The 15,505-nt window shown below is 40.3% G+C and overlaps 1 protein-coding gene across 2 annotated transcripts; it reads right to left on the bottom strand.

Annotated features, from left to right (window-relative positions):
- Positions 1-246: 246 nt before the first annotated feature.
- DSN1 (DSN1 component of MIS12 kinetochore complex) lies at positions 247-15,018 on the bottom strand (the record flags this gene model as incomplete). Of its 2 annotated transcripts, XM_084246480.1 has the most annotated exons (10): positions 247-311; positions 888-975; positions 2,148-2,295; positions 3,711-3,785; positions 4,182-4,244; positions 6,898-6,985; positions 9,473-9,545; positions 11,322-11,395; positions 14,433-14,759; positions 14,985-15,018. In XM_084246480.1, 10 exons carry the CDS (start codon positions 15,016-15,018, stop codon positions 247-249), a joined length of 1,035 nt encoding a protein of 344 aa, XP_084102606.1. The 2 variants fall into 2 exon arrangements, with proteins under 2 accessions (XP_084102606.1, XP_084102607.1); XM_084246481.1 differs by lacking the exon at positions 14,433-14,759.
- Positions 15,019-15,505: the final 487 nt, after the last annotated feature.

Below are 15,505 nucleotides of genomic sequence, written 5' to 3' on the forward strand. Positions count from 1 at the left end.
GTTTGCACATTCTTGGAAAAAATGCTGATACTCTTCAATACTTAAGTCCCATCACCTTTGGGGGAAAAAACTGAAGTGCTTTAGGGTCAGTCTGTTATCCTCAAAGGCAACAGGCAGCAATCCTCAGCTCAGACGGCCATAGCTACCGCATGCTGGCCTCTTCCCGCCCTCTCCTTAAAGGGCCTGTGGCAGAAAAGCTACAGAGGGTCACTAACAAGATCCAGAGTAGTATGTGGTAGGTGGGTTTCATAGCTGAAGCTTGAGCAACTTTCGAGCTGGTGAGGGATGTAATTGTTGTGCGCTTCTCTTCCCTGCAAAGGTAAGGAGCCAAAAGACAAATTTCAGTACACTTGAAACGATATTTATTGAAAACACACTAAATGGACATTGTGCCAGAAACTAAAGGACACTACAATGATAAAAAAGAGTCTCTGTCCTCAAGGAGATAGCAGTCTGGTGGGAAAGCTAGCTGAAACTATTACCACAATACAATGTGATAAATAAAAAGGGGAAGAGATGTGTAACAAATAATTAAGGGCTGGAGGTCAGGAAAAGCTACTGAGAAGAAATGCCAGGGTTATTTAGTGGATTCTTGAGAAATGAAGAGGGGAAAAAAAAAAGCAATGGGCATTTCTTTAGGCTTTCTTGGATTTACCAAAATAACACAGTTCATGGGGATTTAATTCCCAGTTTACTGTGCTTCCGTGAAATTTACATCTAAATTTCCCATCAACTCTGAGTACCCACAACAAAATAGTTATTGTGAGGGAGAAAAAAAATCACCTGATATAGGTCTTACCTTCTGAGGCCCTTTGCTTTGAAAGGCACCCAAAGGGCTATCAGATAAAAAACACCCCAAGCCATGGTCCCTTAACAGACAGGCTCACCAAGCTGTACTGACACCTTCTGGAGGCACTGGGTACTTTCGTCCATAAACGCATGCAGCTGCTTCACTGATCCCTGCAGTTCATCCATCTGTCGGAGAAAGAGCTATGGGCTGTAGGGTCCGTGGCTTCTCTGATGCTCCTCAAACATGCCAGTCAAGCTCCTACTCAAGATTTACTTCTGCTATTCTTTCAACCTGGAATGCTTTTGCCAGACATTTTCTGTTTGTTCCTTCAAATCCATACTCCACTCTTCTCTACGCCAGGGGCTGACCTATAAAACTTCTATTAACAGGACTCTATGTTCTCTGGCTTTTGGTTAAGAATTGGACAAGAGGAAGCCCAAGTAGGAGGGAGCTGAATAAGGTCAGAGTACTTTTACTTAGGCTTGCTCCAAGTTGAATTAGCTGTCTTTCAGCTGAAGATCATGACTTTCAAAGGGGTCAATTGTGACTTTCTCCCCACTGTACTCCCTTCAGTCCTAGGGAAAGGGCAGTAAGAGCTCAGCTGCCTCTAAGCCCCAGATTACTTCACTAACCACTGTGTTCCCCCCAAATCCACACCTTTATCTATACCCTCTTGTTTTTTTCTTTTAAAGATTTATTTATTTATGCATATAAGAACTGGGGTGTAGGCCAGAGGTGGGGGGGGTGTGAGAGGATTCACCAGAGACAGAGTGGGGAGAAGAACAGGAGGATCTACTGAAATACACGCCCAATGGGGAGCAGTGGGCGAGACAGGAGGTCTGCTGCATCATGTGGGTTGTTAGCTCCCTGGCTGGGGATCGAAATTGTAGCTGCAGTGGCTGTGGTAGCCTCATAGTGCTGAGACTTAACACTTTGCGCCACTATGGAGGCCCCTCCATGCCCTCTTGTAATTAAACTCCTTGAATTATCCTCTATCTAATGCCATCAGCTTCCTGTTGATACTTGGATTAATACAATACTAATCTCCCAAGTGCCCTTACTTCCTCATCTTTTGAGTCTGTTAAAATGGCCCCTGAAGAGGGACCTTCAAACCTTCAACAAATATTCTAAATAGCAACCAGCTGCCCTCTCTGCACATTCTCTTCCTTTGGCCCTGCTTTATTCGCACTTTTCACCAGATATTTGTTTTTTATTGTGTCTCCATGCTCCCCCAAGATAGAGCTGAATACACTTAATTCATCTTATTTTATATATTCTCCAGGTCTTTGAATTTCCAAGGATGACACACAGGGTAGCAAAGTTGGAATGTTAATCAATTAAACATGAGCTAACTCACCACCAACTCCATACAATCAAAGATTTTGTTCTGGTTCTGTAATATTTTCTGGTAGTCAGGCTTGGTGTTAAGGACTTCACTCTGGGAAGACCCAAGATATGTCGCAGGTTCCACTTTAACTTCAGTAACTCTGGTTTCAGGGAAGCCTCTAAAAACCAAAAGTTTTCAAGGAATTTTATAATTATTTTCTGGAAAAGATATGAAAAAATACATAGGGGGGAAAAGCCTCCTATAAAGCTTTACTAAACTAAATCAATATTCTTTCACATGACTTTAAATATAGGCTCTCTTAATCAAAGGTTCTGCCTGCTGTGTGCCAGATGCTGCTAAGTATTTTCCACTTATCATCATTTAACACTCACAATAGGTATCCCCATTTTCAAATGAGGAACTTCTGGCATTAAGTGACTTGTCCAATGTCACAGAAGTAAGGAGTAGTTAGCATCTGAATAAACTGTCTGCTTCCAGCAGCATTCTAACTAATCAACTATATTCCTTGAAATGTTTTATTCTGAAATTGCCATCTTATACATTATCTACCTTTATAAATAGAATATATATTCTATTTATAAGGGGTGAATAAAGTAACTGATAACTATCAATACCTGAATTGGGGAATTTTTCAGAAAGTGTTCTTCAAAACGCCTCTCTATTAAGAGGTCACTTTTGTAATTAAGGCTTTAGCTAACATCATAGTTGAGTTTCTAGCTAAGAGTGTATTTGGGAGTGGGAAAAAAAGCTTAAATCATTGGTTTAAACAGTCAACTAAATAGGTATCTGGCACTTCTCCACTTTCTTATGCCTTCAAAACCAAACATCCCATCTCTCATTCATCACTCCCTTTCATGTCTTTGCATCTTCATGAAGGCCCCAGAGTTTTCTCCTATACCTGTAGCTCAAAGGTCATTGGCTCACTGAAGTCCCTTGACTACTGTTCTTTTTTTTTTTTAAAGATTTATTTATTTATTTATTTATTTATTTATTTATTTATTTATTTATTTATTTATACAAGCGCTGGGTACAGTCAGAAGTGCGGGAGGGTGAGAGAATTCACCAGAGCCAGAGCGGGGAGCAGAACAGGCAGAAGGACAGAAGTACACTGCTGAGGGGAGCAGCGGGCGGCAGGAGAGGTCTGCGCACCATGTGGGACCCTCCTCCGGTGGCCGGGGAGCAGCCAGGGATCGAATCGTTGCTGCAGAGGCTGCGGGCAGCTTCACAACCCAGCATTCAACCACTGCGCCACCGGGGAGGTCCTTGACTACTGTTCTTGACCCAGCCTTAGGTACATGGCAGAGATGTGCCTGTCACCCCAGGATGAAGACAGTAGCCAAGGGCACAGAACAGAAGCAATTCTGTTCTTCGACTGAAAATGTGATACCAACTCTTCCTTGCCTTCCCCTTCACTCTCCATTCAGTCAGAGTACAATAAATAGACACTTTACAGAGCTCTGATGAGTTGACCCATGATAAAAGATTACCATTCAATTTGTGCTAACAGAACTAAAATCAATTCAAATCAAATCCCACAAGGTAAAAAGATAGCTACCCATTTACAATTCTAACCTGGGTATTATCTCTTGAGCCTCTGTCTGGTAGTGCAGCAAGAGCTGATCCCAACTCTGACGCTCTAAAGAAAATCTATAAAGCCAGAAAAACAAAAGTCAGTTAAATTTTAATCATCTCATTGTGAATCACTCAGGGCAACAGTAAGTGCATTAGGTGTATACTCTGGTTGTCAAATGTGAATAAAAAGGCCATTAAAGGATTAAGTATAACTGATTCAGAGGATGTTAATTTAATCAAATGAAGTATAAGTTCTTAAAATCAAATTAACATCCTTATTCCCTAGTCTCCATTCTATGAAATTGGCCATCAGCATAGCACAAATAGCCCAATATGCAGCTTTCTGACTTTCAGTGTTGACACACTAGTACTGACACTCTGAACCGGATGTTTACTATACATTTTTCCCAGGCTTTGTTAACCCCAGGCAAATTTACATTTCCCAACAAAGTTTTGCTCATTTTCACTTACTTTCTTATATATTCCTTCATCTCAGCCACTGATGTTTCCACAGACAAATCTGTGGATTCTTTTCTAGAATACAGAAAAAAGGAATAAAATCACAAATCTTTCAAGAAGCACTTATTAACATGATACCTTATATAACTTTAATGGCAATAATAAATAAATCATTCAGAATTTATTTTTCAACAAGTATTTGTTCTTGGACTCTTACTTTTGAACTAGGTAATCACTTTAGTTTAAGTGGTATTGTCCTCTTCTATTTCTCTCAATTCCAATTCACACAAGGTCAGATTTTCTTACAACATGCCTTTAATTTTTTCCCTTTGCTTTTATTAAAAGCGCTATAACCCTCCATTGCATTAGAAAGAAAAGTCAAAATTCCTTATCCTGGTACTTAAGGCTTGTTCTAGTTCCAGCCAGCTCATCAACTTTGATTCCTGTTACCTTTTTATCTATTGTCTCATATAATCCCAATCAGACTGCCTTCAAATATCTGGGTTTTCAATCTTCAAACTTTTGTTTACATCATTTTCTAGTTCCCTCCCCTCCCATTAATCAAAACTTAAACATTTTTTAAGGCCTAATAATACTTTTTCATATGATCTTTCATTTTTCTCTTTTAGAATTTTTTTTAATGCATACAGAAAGTGGGGTATAGGCCAGAGGTGCAGGGGGGCAAAAGGACTCACCAGAGACAGAGTGGGGAGACAGAGTGGGAGCAGAACAGGTGGATGTACTGAAATACACTGCTGAGGGGAGCAGCAGGGGAAACAGGAGAGGTCTGCTGCACCATGTGAGTTGGCTCCTTAGCTGGAGATTAAACTCATGCTGCAGTAGCTGGTGATAGCTTGATAGTGCTGAGACTTAATCCCTTGTGCCACCAGGGAAGGCCATGACCTTTCATCTTATCTCCCCACTTAAACTGAATCTGTCTGTGAGTAGGAATTATGTTTTACTCCTATCAGTGGTTCACCTCAGTTGGAGGATTATTAATTCTAATAGAAAACAAGCAGGCACTGAAAATGCCAAAATTTCACAGATGTACTTGATACTCTACCTGGCAAAGACAAATTAGTTGTGTCAACCTTTTATTTTTCTGCCAAGGCCTGTGATACATGGCCTCTACCTCTGGCTAAGATGTAGCACCCTGGAGCTTAAACTCACTGGATTAAAAAAGATATCACGTTGAACTAAAATATTTTTCACTGTCTGAACAGCAATGTTAATTCTTTTTTTTTTTAATATTTATTTATTTATGCATACAAGAGCTGGGGTACAGGCCAGAGATGCAGGGGGTGAAAGGATTTACCAGAGACAGAGTGGGAAACAGAACAGGCAGACTGACTGAAATACACTGCTGAGGGAGCAGCAGGGGAGGCAGGAGAGGTCTGCCTTACCATGTGGGTTGCTCCCTGGTCAGGGATCGAACTCATGCTGCAGAGGCTGTGGATTGCTTCATAGTGCAGTGCTTAACCCCTTGCGCCACCAGGAAGGCCCCAGCAATGTTAATTCTAAGGCTAGAAAGCAAACTAGACCTTTGTGAAGTCAAAATTAATTCATAAGTTCATGATATTAGCCCAAGGATATTGTATAGAAAGAAGACTGGGCCCCACCCAATAGAGGAAATACCAGTTTGGGTCGGGGGGAGGTGAATTTTAAATTTTCTGCTAATATTCTTGCTTGCTGACAGCTATAAAACATTAGCTTATTTTCTTGGCTAGCAAAGATGTGAAGAATGCTTTTCCTCTCATATATTCTATGGCTGATTCTATCTCACCATGCAGATCTGATGGTTCTCAGTCAAAAGGTCATTAGAGGCCTTCTCTGAACTCCTTAGCTAAAATTACCCATCCACTCAAGTCACAACATATTCACTGGCTTCTTAAGATTGTCACTACCTGAAATCATTATTCTCTTTGTATTTGACTGTCTCCTGTATTACAATATATAAGAAAGTTCTTAATTTGACATAATCATTGTATCTCCAATATCTAAAAGAGCGTGGTACATAGAAGTTGCTGGATATATGGACTCCCTTGGTGGCACAGGGGTTAAAGTCTCAGCGTTATCAAGCTATCACCAGCCACTGCGGCATGAGCTAACCAGGGAGTTAACCCACATGGCACAGCAGACCTCTCCTAGCCTGCTGCTCCCCTCAGCAGTGTATTTTGGTGGATCTGCCTGTTCTGCTCCCCACTGTCTCTGTTGAATCCTCTCACCCACCTCCCTGCATCTCTGGCCTACCCCCAAGTTCTTTTTTTTTTTTTTTAACATTTTATTGTTTGTTTGTTTGTTTGTTTATTTATTTATTTATACAAGCACTGGGTACAGTCAGAAGAGCGGGAGGGTGAGAGAATTCACCAGAGCCAGAGCGGGGAGCAGAGCAGGCAGGACCTAAGTACACTGCTGAGGGGAGCAGCGGGCGGCAGGAGAGGTCTGCGGTCTGCGCGCCATGTGGGACCCTCCTCCGGTGGCTGGGGAGCAGCCGGGGATCGAACTGGCACTGCAGAGGCTGCCGGCAGCTTCGCAACCCAGCGCTCAACCGCTGCGCCACCTGGGAGGCCCTTACCCCCCAGTTCTTATATACATAAATAAAAATTTTTAAAAATTAATGTACAAACACTTTAAAAAGTTGCTGGATATGTTTGTAGAGTGAATGAACCATCTAATTATAATGAAAGATTTAACTCATAATTCAGAACAAAAGGGGAAATGCTCTTACCCTTTTGAATTTTCAAAACATTTTTGCAGAGTTCCATCACTTTCCAGTCTGTCTGCAAAATGTTTCAATTCTTCAGAAAGAGAAGATACTAAAGAATAAAATTATATATTATAAAATAAAAAGAATATAAATGTTCATACCAAGTTGCTAACAAAGATATAGCATAGTTAAGGTGGTTCCAGCTTCAGGGTCCCCTCTTACATTCTGGTCCTCTCAACCATTAAATAATGTGGCATAAATAGGCAGAAAGATTTTATCCTTTTTCGTTTTTTGGTATGTATAGATAAAATGGAAGGCAATTACTTTATGGCATTTTTTTAATGGTAGTTTTTATACATCACTGGTGAAAAACTGGTTTAAAAGATACATCTGCACTGACATTTCATTGTTTTCAAGAGATCGGAACTGCTGCCACTGGAAGAACATATAGTCAGGCAACAGGCAAGAGTATAATGAGAAATGTTGGAGGCAAATAAAGAATTATGGGCCTAAAGTCTCTTAGAGTTGGAAGAATCCACAGTTATATTGTTAAAGAATAAAGAGGGGAAAGGATATGTTAAGTGACTGCCAAGATAACCTTGGCAATATCTACTCCAATTATGGTGAAAGTCCAATACTGAGATAAACATTTTAACTCACAAGTAAGTCTGATTTCAAGTATTTTCTAGGTCTTTTAAGTGTATAACATTGAGTATTTCTGACCATGGATTACTGTGTACTAGCAAACTGAAAATTGATTCTTAGGAAAGAAAATTTGTAACATAGATGAACAGTTAATTTCCTTAACATAGAAAGAATTCTTACAAATCAATATAAGAGGGCAAACATCCCAATTTTTAAAAATGAGCGAAAGGATACAGACAATTCACAGAAAATAAAGACTACACAGAAAATGAAAAATGCTTGTCTTTGAAAGAAAAGGAACACAGATTTAAACTACAAAATATCACTTATAATCTATTAAACAGTAAAAAATCTGAAAGTTTGATAATATTGTTGGTAAATGTAAGAGAAAAGGTACTTGCATATTTTGCTGGTGAGAGAATAATTGATGCAATCTTTGTGAAAGGCAATCTGACCATTTTTATCATTTCTTTAGTTAATTACAATTCTAGAAATTTATTTTTACTTGCATATACGCCAAAAATCTTGCATAAAAATGTATTTATTGCCCATTTCATTGTGACAGCAAAAGATTAGAAAATAGCCCCAAAATACGTCAATAAAAAACTGGTTAAATCAGATACAGTGCATTTATAAAAGAGAATAGCATGCAGCTATTAAAACGTCAAGACAGCTCTATATGAGTTAAATGTAACAATCTGCAAGATTAAATTAAAAAAATAAAAATACTATAAAAACACTATAGGACAGTGAAAACTATTTTGCATTTGATTTTAATGTATAAATGTTTGGAAATGCAAGGGCTTCCCTGGTGGCGCGAGGGGTTAAGATGCAACCTATGAAGCTATTCACAGCCTCTGCAGCACAAGTTCAATCCCTGGCCAGGGAGCAATCCACATGACACAGCAGACCTCTCCTGACTCGCCTGCTGCTCTCCTCAGCAGTGTATTTCAGTCTGCCTGTTCTGTTCCCCATCTGTCTCTGGTGAATCCTCTCACCACCACCCCCAACACCACTGGCCTGTACCCCAGTTCTTGTATGCATAAATAAATAAATCTTCCCAAAAAAAAGTTTGGAAATACAAAAAATCTCTCCGGAAGGACACACAAGAAACTGGTGGCTGTGAGTGCCTTTGGGGAGAGGAGCTGAGATTGGGTGTGGGAGTTGGACCTTCTGAACTTCAAAAGCATATATTCTAATTCTTTTTTTTTTTAAAGATTCATTTATTCATGCATACAAGAGCTGGCGGGCCTCCCCGGTGGCACAGTGGTTGAGCGCTGGGTTGCAAGGCTGCCCGCGGCCTCTGCAGCGCCGGTTCGATCCCTGGCTGCTCCCCGGCCACCGGAGGAGGGTCCCACATGGCGCGCAGACCTCTCCTGCCGCCCGCTGCTCCCCTCAGCAGTGTGCTTCGGTCCTTCTGCCTGCTCTGCTCCCCACTCTGTCTCTGGTGAATTCGCTCGCCCTCCCGCGCTTCTGACTGTACCCAGTGCTTGTATAAATAAATAAATAAATCTTTAAAAAAAAAAAAAAAAAAAAAGAGCTGGGGTACGGGCCAGAGATGTGGGGGGGTGAGAGGATTCACCAGAGACAGAGTGCGGAACAGAACAGGCAGACTGACCAAAGTACACTGTTGAGGGGAGCAGTGAGCAAGTCGCAGTGAGTGAGCCAGGAGAGGTCTGCTGTACCATGTGGGTTGCTCCCTGGCCAGCAGGGACTAACTCATGCTGCAAAGGCTGTGGATTGCTTCATAGTGTGGTACTTAACCCCTTGCACCACCAGGGAGGCCCTTATATATATTCTAATTCTTAAGACAATTCTACATAAAAAAAAGGGGGAGGCCAGTTTCATGAAGCAGATGGTTTTCTGAAGATCCTATAAAAGGAGATCCTGTTAGTGAGGTTTTGACTGACTTTAGTAGAAAGTATAGTCCAAGGTCAAGCTTAGCACTTACCTTTGGCTCTAAAACTTTCAAGACTGAAGCCCTCAGTGCCCCTTAGGAAAGGTTCAAGTTTCTGAACAGAGAACTAAAGAAATAAAAGCATTTTCAGTACACAACCAAGATTTTCCAGGCTAGTCCTGAGTTCATGTAACTTTATGTTTAATAAAAGTGAAAGTAAACATGACTTAATTTTTCTACCTAAGCTTTTTCATATAAACAAATAGATCAGGAAAAAAACTCTTTGTTCACACTATACAATTAGATTTTTTGTTTCAGAAAAAAGTCATTTAATTCACATAGCTTATTTATCTAAATAGATATAATCTGGGGAGGGGGGATAACAATACAAAACACAACAAAGCAAAAACAGACAATTATAAACCAGAGACATCCTTCAGGGAAGGAGGGGGGAGAGGGATCAGAGTGAAGGAAGGAGGAGCACAGGGGACTGGTGATGGTGCAAAGGTACACTAGTGAAGGAAATTCTATGGGGACTACATCTAAGGGGGAGGGGGAAGCAAACATTGTTTAAAAATGAACAATGAGGGCCTCCCTTGTGGCATGGCGCTGTAGGTTGAACACAGAGCTGTGAAGCTGTCTGCAGCCTCTGCAGCGCTGGTTCAATTCCCACATGTCATGGCGTACCTCTCCTGTCTCACCCGCTGCTCCCCTCAGCAGTGCTTTCAGTCAGTCTGCCTGTTCTGCTCCCTGCTCTGTCTCTGGTGAATCCTCTCACCCTCCGGCGCCTCTGACCTGTACCCCAGTTCTTGTATAAAAAAAAATAAATCTTAAAAAAAAAGAACAATGATGTAAAAAATATATAAAAATTTAAAAAGGGAGGAAACAGCTAAATAGGCATTTCTCAGGGGAAAAAAAAAAAGAGGCCATACAGATGGCCATGAGACACACAAAAAATGTTCATCATTACTTATTTTCAGGGAAATGCAAATAAAGACCATAATGAGATACATCTGTGACAATGACCCATATCAAAAAGATCAGAAGCAAAAAGCATTGGTGAGGATATGGGAAAAAGGGAATCTTCCTGCATTGCTGGTAGAATGCAGATTGATGCAACCTTTGTGGAAAGCAGTACGGAGGTGTCTCAAAAAACTAAAAATGGATCTGCCATATGACTCAGTAATCCCACCCCATGGCATCTAACCCAAAAATTCAAAAATACTAATTTGTAAGGCATCTTGAATTCCCATATATACATAATAAACAGTATTTAATAATAGTAGTGCCATTTATAATAGCCAAGTTATGGAAACAACTTAAGTGTCCTCAACTGGAACAACATTCAGAGATCAAAAAAGATAAACTCATGCCTTTTGTGCAACATGGATGGAACTGGAAGGGATTATATTAAGTGAAATAAATCAGAAGGAGAAAGATAAGAAAACAGATAAGAAAACAGATATAATCACCAGCTAGCCATATAACACACTACACATTTTTTAAAACTATAAAAAATTTATTAAAAAATTTATTAAAAGGTCACACTCACTTAGAAGGTAGTCAAATTGCAAGTACCCAGTTTACCTTACATTTTGACCTCCACCCACTTTAAATCCACATCATTTGCTGCCAATAAAAGATAATAGATGGAGGCAATCTCTGATGGCAAGCTTTTTAGCAGTAGTTGCACCAACAGAATTGGTAGCCAGTACAGCCAGAGAGAAGTCAATTGCTGGGATTAATCCTGGCTTCTAAATTAATCCAAACTAAAGAGACCTGTCTTCCCAAAAGAGAAACATGAGTGAATCCTAACTGATAAATCACACAGCACTGATCTCTCCCTGGGTGTGTCAAAAGGACTAAGAAAAAAGAAAGCATTTTCCAGTACCTAGATTCTCACCTGAAAACTGGAAAGCAGGAGAGAGCCAAGTCGTTTACTTTCTGGTAAGTTGACACTGATGGATCTGCTGAGCTCTAACATAAAATATTACAATCAAGGAGCTGGATACTATATAGTTAGCAAAATAACAAAACTGAAAATTTTCCTTCCTCATGATGCAGACCAACTTAAGGTAAGAATTCCCAAGCAGCCTTTCTGATTAACAGAAGAAATCATATACAGTCACATTTTTTCAGGATGACCAGGGAATGAAGTCTACCCATTTGTGCATTCTAATTTTTAAAGTTATTAATATCCTTCTCTATAATACAGTAGAATCTTGTTTGATCAAGCTAAGAGAAAACAAAGCAGATAAAATTTTTAACTTTTTTGGATGTTATATATTTACTATTCAAAGAAAGAAAGTGGGGACATTTGAGCATTTTTATAACAGGCACTACAGTGTGCTTTAGATATACTGTCTTTAGATATACTGTCTTGAGTTCTCTTAAAAACTATGAATTAAAAAAAAAAAACAAAAAACAAAAAACAACTAACTATGAATTCCAGGGCCTTCCTGGTGGTGCCAGGGTTAAGTCTCAGCGCTATCAAGCTATCACCAATCACTGAGGCATGACTCTGATCCCCTGCCAGGGAAATGAACCACATGGCACAGCAGACCCTCTCCTGTCTCGCCCGCTGCTCCCCTCAGCTGTGTATTTCAGTGGATCTGCCTGATCTGCTCCCCACTGTCTCTGGTGTGTCCTCTCACCCTCCAAACCTCTGGCCTACACCCCAGTTCTTGTATAAATAAAATAAATAAATCTTAAAAAAAAAAAAGTTACGCATTCTGTTTTACAGATGAGGAAACTGAAACTCAGAGGGAAGAAAACTTATTTGAGGCCAGAAATTGGTGGAACCAGAATTCAATCCCAAGTCTCACCAAAACCTGTGTTTTTCCACTAATACTATGTTGCCTCTCTATAATGACCTAATAGTAACATTAATAATTTGTTGAGCACTTACTATGTAAAAGGCATTTTAATAAATGCTCTGCACACCTCATTAAACTGGAGGCAAATATTTTATCAATTCCATTTATAGATGATGACACTGAGGCACAAAGGCCAGGTAGTTACTTATCCAAGGTCATATAGTAAATCTACTGTACTGGATGGGCATCTTACATAATCATACCACTGAATCTTCTGACTACTATAAGATACCAATACTACTTTTTCATTTAGAAATATGACCATTTAGAAATATCAATCATATATACAAAGGCAGTTTGTTTTGAGACTTATGAGATACAAGTCTTTTTGCCCTCTAGCTTTAGCTGGCATTGTTTTCAAAGTTCTCTTCTCACTTGATTACTTCACTGCTGTTAGTTCCGATAACTTGGCTATGTATCTCCTGCCTATAATAAAATAAATGAGTACCTGGCAAGTAGCCAAGAATAATCAGGAGATAACTAATCTTATTAAATCAGTGGTTTTTCTATTATGTAGAAATTCAGGTCCATTTGCTCTGGAACAGAGATGAATGTAGGGGCACCCTTAGGGAATCGATGTTTCCTTGGTACACCTAAGGAGCACAGGGCATGAGCACACTGTGGCAGCAAATTATATGTTAAATGACTGTTTTTACCCAGATTTCCTTCTAGACATCAGGCTATCTGGAAGTAAGATAGTATTTTTCGGGCCTCCCCGGTGGCGCAGCGATTGAGCACTGGGTTGCAAAGTTGCCTGCAGCCTCTGCAGCGCCGGTTCGATCCCCGGCTGCTCCCCGGCCACCGGAGGAGGGTCCCACATGGCGCGCAGACCTCTCCTGCCGCCCGCAGCTCCCCTCAGCAGTGTACTTTGGTCCTGCTGCCTGCTCTGCTCCCCGCTCTGGCTCTGGTGAATTCTCTCACCCTCCCACGCTTTGGACTGTACCCAGTGCTTGTATAAATAAATAAATAAATCTTTGAAAAAATTATATATAAAGATTCATAAAAAAATTTATTAAAAAAAGATAGTATTTTTCAAATAATCACAATAGCTTAATATTTGGACTATTTACTTACTATGTGCCAAGTTCTATAATATATATCAACTCATTTAATCCTGTAAAATAGGTATTATTTCATCCCATTTACTGATGAGGACCATACAGCAAAGGAGATTAAGTAACTTGCTCAAGGTCACACAGTAAGTTCTTTCTGAAATATATTAGACCTTCCACATTGAATCTGTACTTCAGTGCTTGCTGATACCATTGCTACTGTAAAATCACACAAAACACATTCAAATACAGCACGTATAAAAACTAGGCTTTCACTTTATTTTTTTTTTTTAAAGGAACAGGCCTCTTTATTTTTTTATTTTTAATAGAGGCATGTTATTTATTTATTTATTTGTTTGTTTGTTTGTTTGTTTTTTACTTATACATGCACTGGGTATAGTCAGAAGCAGGGGGGGTGAGAGAATTCACCAGAGCCAGAGTGGGGAGCAGAGCAGGCAGAAGGACCGAAGTACACTGCTGAGGGGAGCAGCAGGCGGCAGGAGAGGTCTGCGCGCCATGTGGGAATCTCCACCGGTAGCCGGGGAGCAGCCGAGAATCGAACCGGCGCCGCAGAGGGTGCAGGCAGCTTCGCAACCCAGCGCTCAACCGCTGCGCCACCGGGGAGGCCCTTTCACTTTATTTTTAATGTGCATCTTCCCTTTGCAATATTTTGCTATAAAGTCTAAGTCAGGTTACATCCGTCCACCTCTTGTCCTACTTTATGAGGTATAAAGCTACAAGAAGACATCTATAATGCCTCTCATCTAGCAGAGGTGAGTGCTGAACAACTGTAAATCAAAATTTTCATTCATGGTATAGATTACAATGGCAGCTAATAATATAATATAAAGAATGAGCAATAATACTGAACTTTTACAAGATGTTTGACATTAGTACGTATAATCTTAGGATATCCCTCTTATAGATGAGGAAACAGGCTGAGCAGTAAAGTGATTTGCTCAGTCACATAACTAAATCAAGCTAAGTCAAGCAAAGACAGGTCTCTCCTATTATGCTCTTTCCTCCATACCTCACTGCCTCTTATCTGAGCTGGAACTCCACTTTCTTATGTACATAGCACCCCACCTGTGATGCCCTGATGAAAGGGAGGGAGTGACTTCCGCCGGTTCGTGTATTTCATACTTGCTCGCCGCCAGGACTGTCTTCTGTCTTGATGATGGGCAGATTGTTCTTGAGGGGACAAATGAAGGGATGTGGGCTGAAGTCCTTCCTGGTGGCTGAGATCACAACTTCTTCCATTTTTAGGGCTAGACTCAAGGTGAATTCTTTCCTGTGAAACACCTTGAGTGATCTCCAGGAAAGCAGATGGTTTATTAATCATGTCCACTGGGTTGGGATCTGATTCCAACTGATGATCATGAGTCTGAGATGTCTCTGGTTCCTCTTCTAGCACTTGTTATAAAAAAGTCAAAATACAGAATCAAATGCACCACAACTAAGTATCTGTGCAAAAAGGTGGAAAAAGAAAATGTAGACTCCAGATCATGGAAACACTGAAGAAGCATCTGTAAATACGTTAATATGTGATTCCAAATCCAGGAGCCAGGAAAGCACTTGAGCATAGCTTAGAAATCTGAACCCAAGCAAGAAACAATGGAATTTCACCACAGTACTTACCTTCTACAGTCTCTGACCTAGTCACTGAAGTCATCCTGGTGAAGGACCCTGAAAATGGGAAAATGAGGTTACTCTTCACATTTCAGCTCGGTCTTGCTGGGGCTTTTGTACCCCAAAGTCTTATACTTCCCAGCCTCTCTAAATGCCCATTCTTGACCCACAAATTCTACCTACATAATAAGGCCCAGTCCAATGTCACCTTACCCACCTCCTCCAGAGAAAAGCAGCAATTTTCATCACTTTCTATTCTGAATTTATACAGAACTTATCATTACTAGAAATAATTCCATCTCCCGTAACACATATCCTCCCCTAATTCCCAAAATTTTGTGTTTAACTAGCCCCTAATTCGGTGATGGCATTATGATCTGTGCCATAGTCTTCCAATGCAGAAAAATCACATCATCCTTTACTTCGTAATTTTTCAGATCTACAGTTCTGCCCATTCTACCTCCACTAGTCTGTCTTTTCTCCATTTTCAGTTACCAATTTGGTTCAACTCTCATAATTTCCACCACCTT

The sequence above is a fragment of the Talpa europaea genome, assembly GCF_964194135.1.
Source record: "Talpa europaea genome assembly, chromosome: 11".
Taxonomy (NCBI): domain Eukaryota; kingdom Metazoa; phylum Chordata; class Mammalia; order Eulipotyphla; family Talpidae; genus Talpa; species Talpa europaea.